Here is a 15,347-nt window from a genome sequence, read left to right as displayed (position 1 = left end):
CTCTGATTTTCTTTCCATCTTCGATTTTCATTAAATCCATTGGAGCAGACATGGATCAGCACATACTCCTAGCTAGTTTTTCTCTGAGTTTCCTCTATCAATTGTAGGCAAACTTAGGATCATTCTGGCACCCGGGTATGTTCAAAGGAGCAAACAAAAGAGCTATGTGATTTAGTGAGCCATGCAAAGTTGTATGTGCACCTGTGTGTACTGTGTGTACAAGCTAAAGCTACAGCCTTGTCTTCACTTTTCTCTATAGACTGTTTATATTATCTATAAACTCAGTTTTTAAAAAGCTCTTCAACACCTTTATCTTTTCTAAATGCTCAAACCCTCAGTAATCCTAGAAGCATGTACAGTGGTACCTCTGGTTACAAACTTAGTAATTCGTTCCAGAGGTCCGTTCTTAACCTGAAACCGTTCTTAACCTGAGGTACCACTTTAGCTAATAGGGCCTCCTGCTGCCGCCGCCGCACAATTTCTGTTCTCATCCTTTGGCAAAGTTCTTAACTCGAGGTACTACTTCTGGGTTAGTGGAGTCTGTAACCCAAAGTGTTTGTAACCCGAGGTGTTTGTAACCCGAGGTACCACTGTACAACTGAATTGCCAGAAAAATGTATGGACACTTTTTGATTTTTTTTCAAGAAACACATATCTACTTCTCTGCTGAGACATTTTCCACATTGCTTATTATTATTATTTTAAAAATTATTTATTCATTTTTGCAGAGCACATAGCTGCCATTGCATGCTTTCCATGATACTAAAACCCCTTTCCCTCTCACTGAATGGCTAATGGGTGGAAGGGGAACCTGAGGGTTGGAAAAAAAATTGGCTGCAGGCCATATATTTCATTCTATTTTAATCAAGAACAACCAGTCCCCTGCTATGCTCACTGCTACAATGAAATTCTACACATGTCTTCTCATAAATAAATTCTCCTGAGATCCATGGAACTAACTCCTAGGTAAGAGTATATAGGACTGTAGCCATAGACCACTTTCTTCTCAAAAGCAATCTTATACATGAGAAGTTTGGGACCTTTTTAGAGTCCACAGCTTCCTTGACCAACTACATTCTTTCTGTGTCACCCCTGTGGGGCTCAGGAACCCTGTGGGGCTGCAGAGCTGGCAGCCTCTCACCCTTTTTCAAACACCCTCCTTTGTGGAGGGTTCCCTCAGCCTCCTCTCCCCTCCCCTCCCCTTGGGAGTCCTCTGGGCAGCAGCTGCTGCTGTCCCTGGTCTCTGAGCTGCCCTGCCTTTCAGAGGCCCCATTCGCCTGCAGAGCTTATAGCCGGGACTGCTGCAATAAATAGCTACGCAAGCCTTCGGGAGGCAGAGACAAGAGAGGGGCATCAGAGGAGGGAGGAAAGGAAAGAGGGACAGAGGCCAGTGTTGCCCGCAGCACCCCTGACCATCATTCAAGGCACCCCAGGGTGCCACACACACTGGTTGAAAACCACTGCTATACATACTTACTTGGGAGCAAACCCAACTGAACTCAAGAGACAGACTGCTGAGTTTTCATGCAAATGGTTTTCCTCTAAGCCAATTACAGAAAATCCGTAATTCCTGCTCCCTATTTTCTATGACAAATAGGAGCCTAAGCAAAGCAGTTTAGTAGCACCCATTATAAATTTTCCTTTGTGGTACAATCCATAACAAAACACTTATCGTTGTCACCATTTAAATTGCTTATTTCACTTGATGTTGAAGGATGAATGTTACGGCCTGTTGTCTGACCTTGTTCTCAGTACGGAATACATAAGCGTTCTAAAAGCGAAAGCAGGAAAAGTAGAATAGTGCTGGGAAACAATGACAGGGAAGCAATATGAGTTTCAGACAGTCAAGATAATCCTCCATTAACTCAGAAAGCACAGCATGGGTAGGCGTTGATGTTTCAAAGGTCATCATAACAGATTAAGTGAACTGGCCCTCAATCAGTTGAGTTCAGTATTTCGAGGTTAGAAATAAATACTTTGCATGAAGGGTTGGGGGGGGGAATACACAAGTTATAATCTCAACATTTTCAGGGACAAAATTCCATTTTAATTTAAAATATATCTTTGCAAATGCATTCAGCTCAAAGATTAAACTGAGACATAAAACTGTACTCATCAGTTTTTCTAATTTCTGTTTAGAATACCTCTGAACCACCTTCAACAAAAGATCCTAGGGCAGTATACAACTCTCAGAAGAAAGAAACATAACAAAATACAACAAGGCAAAATAAACAGCCAGCAAACTAAGAGCAGGATAAAATATCTACATTTTCAAAGAGCCAGAGCAAATAGGAAAGGTTTCTCATGTCCATATTATAGTTGAACTATGGAACTCACTCCCACATGATGTTTTGATGGCCACCAGATTGGATGGTTTTAAAAGAGGGTTAGACAAATTCATGGATGATATTAGGCTATCAATGACTACCAGCCACAATGGCTACGTTCTAGCTCCACTGCCACTCAGTATGCTTCTGAATGCTGGTTGCTGGGGATATCAGGTAGACAGGATGATGTTGCACTCAGATTCAGCCTGCAGGCTTCCATAGGCACCTGGTTGGCCACTGTGAGAAAAGGATGCTAGATGCCTCCTTGGGCTCTTATGTTCTTATCAGGTCAGGTTTTCATGCAGTCATAAACTTACAATGGCTATCTATTCCAAATCTTATTACAAAACAATGCAACTTGTGGAGTTTTCCTGATGTCTTTACTAATGGGTGGATGTCATGTTGAGTCTCTTGGTTTTCATCTCAGGTATTCTATAGCAGCCTGGTGTGCTATCCTCCTCACCTGATAACTGTAACTTTCACATGTGCCGTGGCTTAAGAAGACGTTATTTGCCTACTAGAGCAGTTTTTGTGGCTAGAATACATGTTCTTGTCTGAAACAGAGAATCACTTGAATTGAAATGGCTGCTGGAGGGATGGGTATGTGACAAGAGGAGGCTTGTAGGTCTACCCAGCTGCTGCTACTGCTGCTGCGACAGCAGCAGGCACCAGAGGTTATTGTTTTTTCTGCACAAGTATTGAGAACATGGGGTTGTATGCAACCACTTCAGATTCAAAGTAGAGCCAGTGAAATGCATAAAAGGTAAAGGTACCCCTGCTCGTACGGGCCAGTCTTGACAGACTCTGGGGTTGTGCGCCCATCTCACTTAAGAGGCCAGGGGCCAGCGCTGTCCGGAGACACTTCCGGGTCACGTGGCCAGCGTGACATCGCTGCTCTGGCGAGCCAGAGCCACACACGGAAACGCCGTTTACCTTCCCGCTGGTAAGCGGTCCCTATTTATCTACTTGCACCCGGAGGTGCTTTCGAACTGCTAGGTTGGCAGGCGCTGGGACCAAGCAGCAGGAGCGCACCCCGCCGCAGGGATTCGAACCGCCGACCTTTCGATCGGCAAGTCCTAGGAGCTGAGGCTTTAACCCACAGCGCCACCTGCGTCCCAGTGAAATGCATGGACATGGCTAATTTAGGTACATACATTTCAGTAGGTCTACTCTGAGTATAGGGTCGCAGGTGCGCTGTGGGTTAAACCACAGAGCCTAGGACTTGCCATTCAGAAGGTTGGCGGTTCGAATCCCTGTGACGGGGTAAGCTCCCGTTGCTCGGTCCCAGCTCCTGCCAACCTAGCAGTTCAAAAGCACGTCAAAGTGCAAGTAGATAAATAGGTACTGCTCCTGTGGAAAGGGAAACGGCATTTCCATGCGCTGCTCTGGTTCACCAGAAGCAGCTTAGTTATGCTGGCCACATGACCCGGAAGCTGTAAGCCAGCTCCCTCAGCCAATAAAGCGAGATGAGCGCCGCAACCCCAGAGTCCGCAGCTGGACCTAATGGGCAGGGGTCCCTTTACCTTTACCTTACTCTGAGTATAACTTGGTTGGAGAGAGCCCATGGAATTTCAGCAGTGAAACCCTTCAAGGTTTACAAACATTCTTATCTCACTCAAGATATTAATAAATCTCTCCCAGAAAGAGGGCAGTTTTATATGTTTGTGTACGTGTGTATGTATGCATGTCCAAAGAATCACCTGAGATTTATCCCAGGTGATTCCTTTGATGTTTTGTGGCCCTGTCTTGAAAGCAGTGGCTTTTGAGAAATATCTTGAAGATCCTTGATTGTCTATGCAGTTGTACTCATACAGGTTCTGTATTTTCTGTATTTATATTCAGACTTTATACTGAATATGTGGGATGTGGGAAAGGACCATGCACACACTAAATGTGGCTCTATCATGTGAGAAGGACTACTGAGATAAGAGTATGCAGAGTAGGAGAAGTAACTAAAAGTAGATAACAAGATGTCAATCTGGGAGGAACTGAGGGATTGTGGATCGATATAAGAGATGTTTATGGATTATTAACAATTAGCTTACTAAAAATCTAACAAGCCTATTTCCACAAGGGAAATACTAAGACAAAACCAGTTATAAACTGCATCGTGTTTGTCCTCCAAATAATTTCAAAGGAATGTAAGCTACAACGTTATTTTTAGAATGCATGCAAAATGCTTCCTGTTCCCTCTCCTCCTTTGCAATAAATAGTATTCCAAGTCTCTAAAAAGCGCCAGTGCGTACACACAGAGGCACACAGAGCATAATTGCTTTCTTTTCTAAAAAGCCTATAATAAATCTGGATCTCCTTCTGGAGGAGCAGGAATACAAGAGGCTGCCCCAGATTGTATGGAAACCAGTGATCGGGCAGAACAATGTCCACATTTACATCTGGAAGCAAATTCACATTAAAAGTTACAGATAGGTAGCCGTGTTGGTCTGCCATAGTCAAAAGAAAAAAAATTCCTTCCAGTAGCACCTTAAAGACCAACTAAGTCAGTTCTTGGTATGAGCTTTCGTGTGCATGCACACTTCTTCAGATATCTGAAGAAGTGTGCATGCACACGAAAACTCATACCAAGAACTGACTTAGTTGGTCTTTAAGGTGCTACTGGAAGGAATTTTTTTTTGTTTTCATATTAAAAGGAAAACCAGAAACATTCCAAGACAAGACATAAAAGCTAAATTTACATCCTTTGACCTTTGCATGGGGTTTTCAGCTATGGAAATGGATAATTTGTTTGCATAATGCCTATCCTGTTATTGGTGTGCTATGTCACCCTTGAAAATGCTTCTCGTAGTGTCCCCTTTTACAAGTGTATTGAAAATGATCCTGGAAGACGAACCTCTAAGAATTGCAGGAAACTAAATGTAGGTAGCTTTAGGGCAGACAGATAAAGTTTATTATAGGAGAGAAAAGCTGTGCCTGATGGAATTTTCCTTTCAGTGCAGTTCTTAAAGGCACAGCAGTTCCCTATCCTCCCAGGAAATGTAGGAACCTTATTATAGAAGGCAATCTTCACACCGGAAGAGTATTTGCAGCAAATGTTGCTATGTCTGAGCAAATGAATATAGCACACCAATACAGTGCGAGGAGCGAACGACTTCAGTCTCTAGGTCTATACATCAACTGAGAGTGTGTCATTTTCTGACGTCTTTGCCGGCAATCTGGTAAGCTGCACTGTGGCTTATTTGTCTCAACCGGTATTTATCAGCAGCGGCAGCAAAGCTCATCTAAGGGGGCACAATGCACAGTCGATCTTGTTTCCTTCAAATTGTTGTATACCTAAATGAGTTTGATGTGCGTAGCAGAGCCTCTTGAAATAAGTCACTCGCAGCAGTCAGAAGAAGAGGTGGCAAGTCGAGAGAAAATACAGCAAAGCTTCCTAAAGCAATGTGTGGAGATTCTCAGTTGTCCCAAGAGGCTGGGGAAACCTAGCCAGAGTCGGTTCAGTAAGAGCGTTCTGTTGAGAAGCAAGCCATCCCTCACATCAATATCTCATCAAATTCTGAAAAAGAGAAAAGGCAAGGAAGCTTTTTACATCTGCCTGTATGCCTTTCTTCCTGAGTGAGCCCTAGCCTCAAGGAACAAGGCCACAGCGGTTAGAGCAGAGGACCCTTGGGGTCTCTTCTAGCCCTACAATTCTATGATTCTATGTTCATTAAGTGGATATTATTAATGTAAGTTTCCACCTGGAAACTTTCTGGATCATCTAAACCAGTAGCCTGTTCTCACAACGGCCAACCTGCAGGACCTGAGAACAAGAGCACTCTCTACTCCTGCACTTTACAGCAACTGGTATTCAGAAACATTAATACCTCTCATTGTGGAAGCAGAGAATAGCCATCATGGCTAGTAGCCTCATCCTCACAAACAAATCATCTTTGAATGCCATCTAAGTTAGCGGTCATCATCAAGTTGGTCTCGTACTACCTTGAGCTAAAATCAGTGCAAACGTGGTGTAAAAATTATATTCTAAAGAAACTGTATACTTTTGAAGACTTAAGTTTTACTTTAGGTTCTTAGGTTGGATGGTCATCTCTCATGGATGCTTTAGTGGAGAGTCCTGCATTGCAGAGGGTAGATGACCCTGGAGGCCCCTCCCAACTCTGTGATTCTGTAATAACATCTGGAAGGCACCATATTGCCTACCCCTGGCTTTCTTGATAAATTTTACATTTTGGGAAACCATGGAAAGAGGGGAGGAAGGAAGAGGGAAGCAAAGCAATGGAAAGAGACAAGGTAGTACTTTCAAAGATATCCTGCATCTCTTATTTTTTGAAATGTACAAGAGAAAAAACAGATCCATAGTGATTACAAGTTCCCATTCTATTCAGCAAGAATTCATTCTCCTGGAACAATACCAAGAATTCTTGCATGGCCTGTGAGATACAGTCCTGTCTTCCAGAAATTTAATTAGACACGCCTCAAACCATAATCACTTTTTGGACTTGATCGGTGTTAGAACAATCAGCCTTCATTCATCTCAGTTTTCTGGATGCTTCAGATATACTAAGTAGATTTCAGACTGAAACTCCAGGCTGTGCACATTAATGCAGTCTGAGCCTTGAGCGCAAAGCATCCCCCAGATGTTTACAGCCAGAGCTCTGACAGCTGCGCAAAGCAGCCACTAGGTAACACTAGGCAGCTGCCTAGAGCATTGCAGTGTACATGAGCCTCATACAGATGATTTGGAAGTAAATTGTGAAACTCCTTCACCACCTGGCTTGACAATCTGCATTGTGAAATGAGACACCCTTTCCTGACTTTTACAGGCAAATCCATTTTCCAAGCTTTCCCACACTTATTGAAAGTGGGGGTAGGGAGCAGGGGCCAGTCTTGGGATATAGGCTAGCATGATAAAGGTATGTTAGGGAATGTCCTTGACTGGGAGACTCCGAGACCAGAGAGGAGACGGTGGAAGAAGATTGGAAGTGGTTTAAGGAATATTTGAAAAAAATATGTTAATATTTAAATCTTAGAATAGTTTTGGAAGTGGATATAGGCTGTAGGGTTAGAAGTAGAAGATAGTGTATTTTAAAATAGTATTATTTGTAACTGACAAAATGTGAAGATTTTTATGGTTAAAGTAAGCGTGATAAAAGAAATGGTTAGAAATTATGATATATGTAAACTGTTAAAGATGAGGTAAAATGAAAATCAGATAGGGGGGACTTGGGGAAGCCCACCTAACAATGTTTAGAAAAAATAAGGATAAGACAAGACTTTGTTTGTATTGTTTGTTTTTCTGTTTGTGTTGTTTATTTGTGTTATAAAATAAAATATATACATAAAAAAAAGAATAATCTATTGAGACAGGAATAAGGAAAATCAGGCCTGGAGCCAAATGTGGACTCTTGGGCATTTCTCTCCGTTTCTTGTCACTCCCAAGACCACTGTTCCTCTCCTCAGGCCAACAGCCCTCACCAGTGCCCACCACTGACATGTGACTGCTGGAAAGTTTCCCAGAATGCAATGCGAGAAATCCCGGCTGAGAAAGTCCACCATCCCTGCATTAAGTCGAACCATATGTTCTATCACTTCCCCTTGTTTTAATGTTGATGCTTAATGTATAGGTTCCTGCAATATGCCTTTAGAAAAAGCACCTTCATTTTCACATCCACCTCGGAAGAATGTGAAATTCTTGTCACACTGCTGTGAATTGGCCTCTTTTTGTAAGTCCATGTAATCAAATATTTTTTTCATGTGCCATCAAAGTCAGCATATTGAGAGTCCAATTGTTTACTGATGGAGTTTTGGTTACTTCCCAGTTTTGTAATATGAATAGTAACTAATGTAGCCCTGTTGAGCCACAACTGAGATTCTGACTCCAGCTTCCAGTACCCTGGGGTGTGGTGTAGTATGGTGTGGTTTATTTATATACGTACTGCTCTTTGGTCCAAAGGACCCCAGAGCCATGAAGAACATCAATACATATGAAAAGAGAAATATACAATCAAAGGACAATATAATAGATTGTACTTCAGAACAGAATCCAACTAAAAATGTTTATCATTTGATGTTGTGTACATTGGAAGCAGCAAATTGCATTCCACTTGGCTACTTCAGTGTTAGGTTGTCCAAAGGCTGTCCTAAGTCTTCTGGCACATCCTTCATTTAGCACTGAACTATGGGTGTTGCAGGGGTTCTGCCTCTGGCTGCCCCACCATAAATACTTGCAAGGAACTAGAGGAGGTGATATCAAGCTTGAGTGATGGGCCAAGGGACCAATAGCATGCAAACAGGCTCTTCACACAATTCCCCCATTCCCAGAGTACTGCCCCACCCAAAATACAGATGTCATTTTCACAACCACAGCCAACATTCACTGCGTAAGTAACCCACCTCTTTGAGTCACCCATAGCAACCAAGGATGCTTTAAAAGTCTGTCTATTTAGGTAGCCTTTTCATGTTTAATATGCTTACTTGATTTAATTTGATTTTATTAACTGCCATTCACTATTTCTCTTGTACTCCCCTCGCTTTCATTTCTTTACAAATTTTGTTAATTGCATCTTACATGGCTTGCGCTTTCTGGGGTTGGGATGTTATGAAGATGGAAGGTCACATAGGAGGGAGGCAGTTTTATGAGGATGGGTTAAGTCAGTTGTAGAAGAGTTAAATATTGGGGCTTCAGCCAAATAATGCAGCAGATCTGTTGATTTAAGAGTCTTCCCCCCTCCCACGTCAAAGAGAGATATGAATACCAATCAAAGTTGGATTAGAACTTCCTTTTCTTTTCTATGTCTTATAGCTCATTGCCCCGCTATATATCTATGTTTCTCTAGGTCTGTGTGATTTGAAACAAGCGAGGGTGTCCAAAATGTTTCCAGCACAACAATGAAGAGCTCTGTATTTAAACCACAGTAGCAGATTATTTTTAAAAAAGTTAAATGCTCTATTTAAAGAGTTAAAAACAAAACACCCAACCCCAATTCCTACATGGCTCTGCTTTAATTTAAGAAAACCAACCAACCCAGAACTATTTAGAATTCTACAGGTAGCATTCTAGATAGGACATATAGCTTGAGGCTGTCAGAAGAAATGAGCAAGTACTGGAAAAGCCAGTGTGAAACTGTGAAGTTTAAAAAATGTAGACATCAGAATACACTCCACTTGCCCTCCTTTGGGATCATGGAGGAAAGTGAATCCTTTTTACTTCCCCCATAAAAAGTTCCTGGACCTATCTGTATACAATTTGGCAGGCTTAATCCATTCTAAAGGCACTCTCGTGCCTGCAAATTTCACCCACTTTGACCAAAAGGCAAAAAAGTTATAGCAGCTTTAAGATTCCCCATTATAGTGAAAGGGGAACACAGAACATCATTTTATAGAGTGACTCAGAACATGAGGTATAGGTTGTAGAGGAGGAAGCACAGAGCAAATCAGTAACAGAATGGAAGTTTAAATCTATGCACATCCCTATTAAATACATCACAGACCATTTTTGTAGAACTTGCATTGTAGTATTATAACTCAATAAAGAACCGTGAAATTTAAGAAAGGGGACATGTTTTCATACTGTTGATTAAATTCATGGCATCTAAGAAAGCGAAGAGTACATTTTCAGCAATGCAAATAAGCGAGGGATAATTGGTTTGCTGTGTTTTCAGCAATGAATATAATAAGTGAAGCACAATTAGTTTGTTAACAATGGCTTGTTGACTTGTGGAAGTGACATGAAGAAATATTAACAATTTTGTTTCTTTCCAGCGTTCAGGTGGCTCCTTAGCAATTCCTTTGTGTGCATTTCAAGGGACCGTATCTCTCCATGCGCCTACAGGAAAAACCCTCTCTTTATCTACATATGAGGTAAGCACGGAGGGACAGAAAATAACGCCCACATCGAAGAAAATTGAAGTGTATCGCTCCAAGAGCGTGGGTCATGAGCCAAACCCTGAGGATTCTCCAACCACATTTGCTGACACAAGCGTCAAGATCCATTTAGAAGTGCTTGAAATTTGTGACAACGAAGAAGCTATGGATACAGTGTCAATCATCAGCAACATCAGCCAGTCATCAACCCAAGTCCGGTCTCCATCCTTGCGCTATTCTCGGAAAGAGAACAGATTTGTCTCATGCGATTTAGGGGAAACGGCTTCCTATTCGCTCTTCATACCGTCAAACAATCCCAACAACGATATTAACATATCAATCCCGGACACTGTGGAAGCCCACAGGCAGAATAGTAAAAAGCAACACATGGAGAAAGAAGGTTATCAAGAGGAGATACAAATGTTAAACAAAGCATACAGAAAAAGAGAAGAAAGCGGTGCCAGCAACTAAAATAAACAGTTTACTTCAGACCTGAATAATCTGGGTTTTCTGAATCAATACATTCTGTTCTGTTTTTTTTTGTTTTTTGTTTTTTGCTTGGACATGAAATCAGAGTTAAGAATATTGCTGCGGCGATGGAAAACGTCAGCACATTTAAGATAGAAATCAAGATATAATGCAGCAAGGGTCACAATCCTGCATATCATTTAAGCAGGATTTAAGCAGCCTAATTGTGTGCAGAATTGTAGTCAAAGCTTTTAAAGCAGCTCTAATAGGCTACCAGGGAAGGGAGGAGATAATGTTTTTTTCTAAATTAATACTTTATTGCATTTGTTTTGGTTTTCAGTAACGAGCTACCTACCTTTGGAAATATACAGGATCTGCTTGAAGAGCTGCTTCCAACCAGAGTTTTTAATCATTTACTTCAAAACTTTTTTATTATAATAAAATGTTTCAGAATAAGCTCCTCCAGGGTTCTAAATCCAGTGATGCTGAATGTTGGAAGATTGAGGACAAACACAGCGCATAAACCATGGAATTCAGCAGTGATGATTGGGGATGGGGAGAAATTAAATTTAGTATGCATTTAAAGGCAAATCTATCAGATTTGCACTTTTCAGAACAAAATGAGCACTGAAACACAGCCATCCTCCAAAATTCACTCTAATTTGAATTTTGCAATGCAGTTCTCCCACCCAAGAATGTTGACAAAAATGCACATATTAAGAGGGAAATGTGCATAAAACAATACATTGGTGAAAATAATCTACAAAATTGCATTATAAGAAATTGCTTCCAAAAATGTGTACATTAGTCAAAACTGCACGCAAAAACATTATGAGAAATTTGCACTGAAATGCTGAAAAAAATCATTCATATATATATATATATATATATATATATATATATATATATATGTTTTGGTGTCCTCGGGTGTCTTCCCGTGTAAAAGTTGGGGTGTCTAGGCGACGTTTCGACGAGGTCTCACTCGTCATCTTCAGGCTGGTGCTTTCGGCTTCTTGTTACTGGAACAGAGCGGGATCTCAATGTTTGAGTTCCTATAAATACTGTAGAGGGGGTGTGGTGTCTAGCCTCCAATGTTCTGGGCAGAGAGGAAGTTCCCAGGCTAGTGTGCCTTTTCTTCTTTTGTTCCTTAATTACTTGAGAGATACCTTGAGTGATTTCTTGAGTGATATCCTGAGTACCACTTAGGTGGGTCATTAGGTGTGGATTAGTTGCTAAAGTCTTTGTGTCTTGACCTCTTGAACTTTGTGAAGAGTTTTCCTGAGAAGATGGCTGTATTGCACTTAGTTGTGCTTTGGCTTGGCTTCGTGTATAGGGGCGAGCTGTGGTTTTGTGGCTTGTGTCAGCCAGATCTGTGTAGGGATTGCAGGGGGGTGCAGCATCCGGAGGTGCCACCATGGATTGGCTACTGGATGGTGTCAGTAATTCATCTGTGGAGAGGGTCTGGGTTTGGGTCTGGTGTGGTTGATTGGTGTTGGCGTTCTGTGTGCCTCTGGATCTGGTGTCAGTTTTTGTGGGGAGGGCTAATTTCCAGATGTCTGGCAAGCGGGATGTGTCGTCACGCTTGTTCATGTTGTGAGGGTGTTTCTCTATCTCGATGGCTTCCATGATTATTCTCTTGTGGTGATGTTCCGTGTTAAAGAGCAATTTGGAATCTGCAAAATTAATTTCGTGTCCTGTTTCTTTCATGTGTTGGAAAAGAGAGGAAGTTTTTTCTTCTTTTTTTTGACGGCATTCTTGTGTTCTGCGATACGTGCATTTATTCGTCTGTTTGTTTGTCCAATGTACGTGGCTGGGCAGACTTTGCAGGGTATTTCATAGATCCCTTGGTTTTCCAACTGGATTTTATCCTTGGGGTTTCTGAGGATATTGGCTATTTTTTGGTTGGTGCAAAAGGCTGTTTTGATATTGTGTTTATGGAGGATTTTGCAATTAACACATTTGCTCTCAAATGTGTTAATTGCCAATGGATACCAGCAAAACAGGATTACGAAGCTAATCCAAAAGGAAACACCCCCCAAAAACCAAGACACAGAAGAAAACAATGGCATGGCCCTCCTTCCTTATATCAAGGGCACTACAGATAAAATTAGCAAAATCCTCCATAAACACAATATCAAAACAGCCTTTTGCACCAACCAAAAAATAGCCAATATCCTCAGAAACCCCAAGGATAAAATCCAGTTGGAAAACCAAGGGATCTATGAAATACCCTGCAAAGTCTGCCCAGCCACGTACATTGGACAAACAAACAGACGAATAAATGCACGTATCGCAGAACACAAGAATGCCGTCAAAAAAGAAGAAAAAACTTCCTCTCTTTTCCAACACATGAAAGAAACAGGACACGAAATTAATTTTGCAGATTCCAAATTGCTCTTTAACACGGAACATCACCACAAGAGAATAATCATGGAAGCCATCGAGATAGAGAAACACCCTCACAACATGAACAAGCGTGACGACACATCCCGCTTGCCAGACATCTGGAAATTAGCCCTCCCCACAAAAACTGACACCAGATCCAGAGGCACACAGAACGCCAACACCAATCAACCACACCAGACCCAAACCCAGACCCTCTCCACAGATGAATTACTGACACCATCCAGTAGCCAATCCATGGTGGCACCTCCGGATGCTGCACCCCCCTGCAATCCCTACACAGATCTGGCTGACACAAGCCACAAAACCACAGCTCGCCCCTATACACGAAGCCAAGCCAAAGCACAACTAAGTGCAATACAGCCATCTTCTCAGGAAAACTCTTCACAAAGTTCAAGAGGTCAAGACACAAAGACTTTAGCAACTAATCCACACCTAATGACCCACCTAAGTGGTACTCAGGATATCACTCAAGAAATCACTCAAGGTATCTCTCAAGTAATTAAGGAACAAAAGAAGAAAAGGCACACTAGCCTGGGAACTTCCTCTCTGCCCAGAACATTGGAGGCTAGACACCACACCCCCTCTACAGTATTTATAGGAACTCAAACATTGAGATCCCGCTCTGTTCCAGTAACAAGAAGCCGAAAGCACCAGCCTGAAGATGACGAGTGAGACCTCGTCGAAACGTCGCCTAGACACCCCAACTTTTACACGGGAAGACACCCGAGGACACCAAAACCTGCATTCCTGTACCCGTGAAAATCTACGAAAGCATATATATATATATATATATATATATATATATATATATATATATATATATAAAATCATATATATGGACCTGCAAACTGCAGCAGAAATGTGAAGAGCTGAATTTAAGACTGGGAAAAATGAGAAATTGAAAGAACCAAAACGGGCCAATTTTTCCATCCCTAGTGGTGATCACCAAATTGGATAGCTTTAAAGGGGGATTAGAAAAAACAATATGACAAATAAGGATGCTAACCATAATGGCTGTGTACTACCTCCAATGTTGGAGCAAGCATGCTCCTGAATCCCAGCTGCTGGGAATCTCTAGCTGGAAGAGTGCTTTGCACTCAGGTCCTTCTTGTGGGTTTCCCATTGGCATCTGGTTGGCCACTGTGAGAATGGGATGCTGGACTACATGGGAATTTGGCCTGATCCAGTAAGTCTCTCCTTATGTTCTGTAGAAGTTTAATCCCCATTGCACGGATGGCTGCAGAGTTGAGAAATGAACATGACAGGGTCCATGGCCTTGTCCTAACTCTACCCTACACCCAATACTAATCACATGGGGAAGGGGTTGCACCTCTGATGATAGCTATAGTATAGGATGTAAAGGAAGCAAATTTATATGTTCAGTTTAAGCTGCTTGAAAAAACCACATATAGATTGTCCAGTTTTAATGAATGTTCAACTCTAGCATGACATCAAACTGTCATTAAACCTGGGTAACCAAAATTAGAAAGGAAGATAATCCCTGACTAATCAGTACCAAAGAACAAAAGTCAGAAACAATATGATGCAACATACTGCTCAGCTTGTCATTACTCACAAATTAAAATGTTAAAGAGCATTAAACATTTAAAACACACATTTGCAATCATTTCATTAACACGGTGAATTTTAAAATGTTTCACATTTTAGATCAGTTACGAAACATTTGCATATATAAACAACAACAAATTACGTGAGGTTTTTTTGCATCATTTGTTTTTTTTACTTCTAAACTGTTTATTAAAATTTAAGTATTTACATCTTGTAAATATGGAAACATGTATTTTGACATAATTGCTTTGTATCGTATCGCACAAGCTATCCAAAAAGCTGAGACCCTGTGTTGCAACTTTTGGTTTTGACGATTCAGTACAAACACTGTCGCTTACCTGAATCACAGATTGGGCTCTCCAGCGATGACAAATTCAACACCATGTCGGTACTGCAAAACTCTTCTTACGAGTTACAATTTCTATGATCGCAGGCCAAATATATGAAGTTGGAAAGTAATGTAGCCTTAAATATTTTGTAGACAGGGATGCCAAATGATTCTTCCTGTAGTTATGGGCACACCATGTTTTAGATCTCATATGAGGAAGTCAATTCTTCATTATGCCTGTGCTGCATTACTGTAGTCACATACCAATGGGAAACTGGCTAACTAATATTAGGCCCTGGCTCATATATGGGAATAACTAGTATAACAAGTCTTGAAATTTACCAACTCTTATTTATTTCATTTAAAGTTCTTTTAGAGTTGGATTCCGTTCCAAGATGGTGGCGCGTTCATACGCTGCAGCTCTGAGCTCC

General features: G+C 41.4%; 1 protein-coding gene and 2 long non-coding RNA genes across 3 annotated transcripts in view; 1 reads left to right on the top strand and 2 right to left on the bottom strand.

Annotated features, from left to right (window-relative positions):
- The window catches only part of GPR149 (G protein-coupled receptor 149), a 35,272-nt gene extending 23,801 nt beyond the window's left edge, over window positions 1-11,471 (top strand). Inside the window, exon 4 of the mRNA XM_083739464.1 lies at window positions 10,044-11,471. Within this exon, the coding sequence (XP_083595590.1) occupies window positions 10,044-10,616 (573 nt within the window). The 3' untranslated portion in view covers window positions 10,617-11,471. The remainder of the gene's footprint in view (window positions 1-10,043) is intronic.
- Window positions 3,442-4,738, bottom strand: LOC310845121. The gene is made up of 3 exons (XR_014564481.1): window positions 4,172-4,738; window positions 3,862-4,132; window positions 3,442-3,498 (listed from the first exon to the last, which is right to left on the bottom strand). It is a non-coding gene; the product is annotated as an uncharacterized lncRNA (long non-coding RNA).
- Window positions 5,200-15,347, bottom strand: part of LOC310845111 — a 31,215-nt gene continuing 21,067 nt past the window's right edge. Inside the window, exon 2 of the long non-coding RNA XR_014564467.1 lies at window positions 5,200-5,838. This is a non-coding gene — a long non-coding RNA (uncharacterized lncRNA). The remainder of the gene's footprint in view (window positions 5,839-15,347) is intronic.

The sequence above is a fragment of the Podarcis gaigeae genome, assembly GCF_964106915.1.
Source record: "Podarcis gaigeae genome assembly, chromosome: 5".
NCBI classification, from domain to species: domain Eukaryota; kingdom Metazoa; phylum Chordata; class Lepidosauria; order Squamata; family Lacertidae; genus Podarcis; species Podarcis gaigeae.
This window is presented reverse-complemented; position numbering and strand designations above follow the sequence as displayed.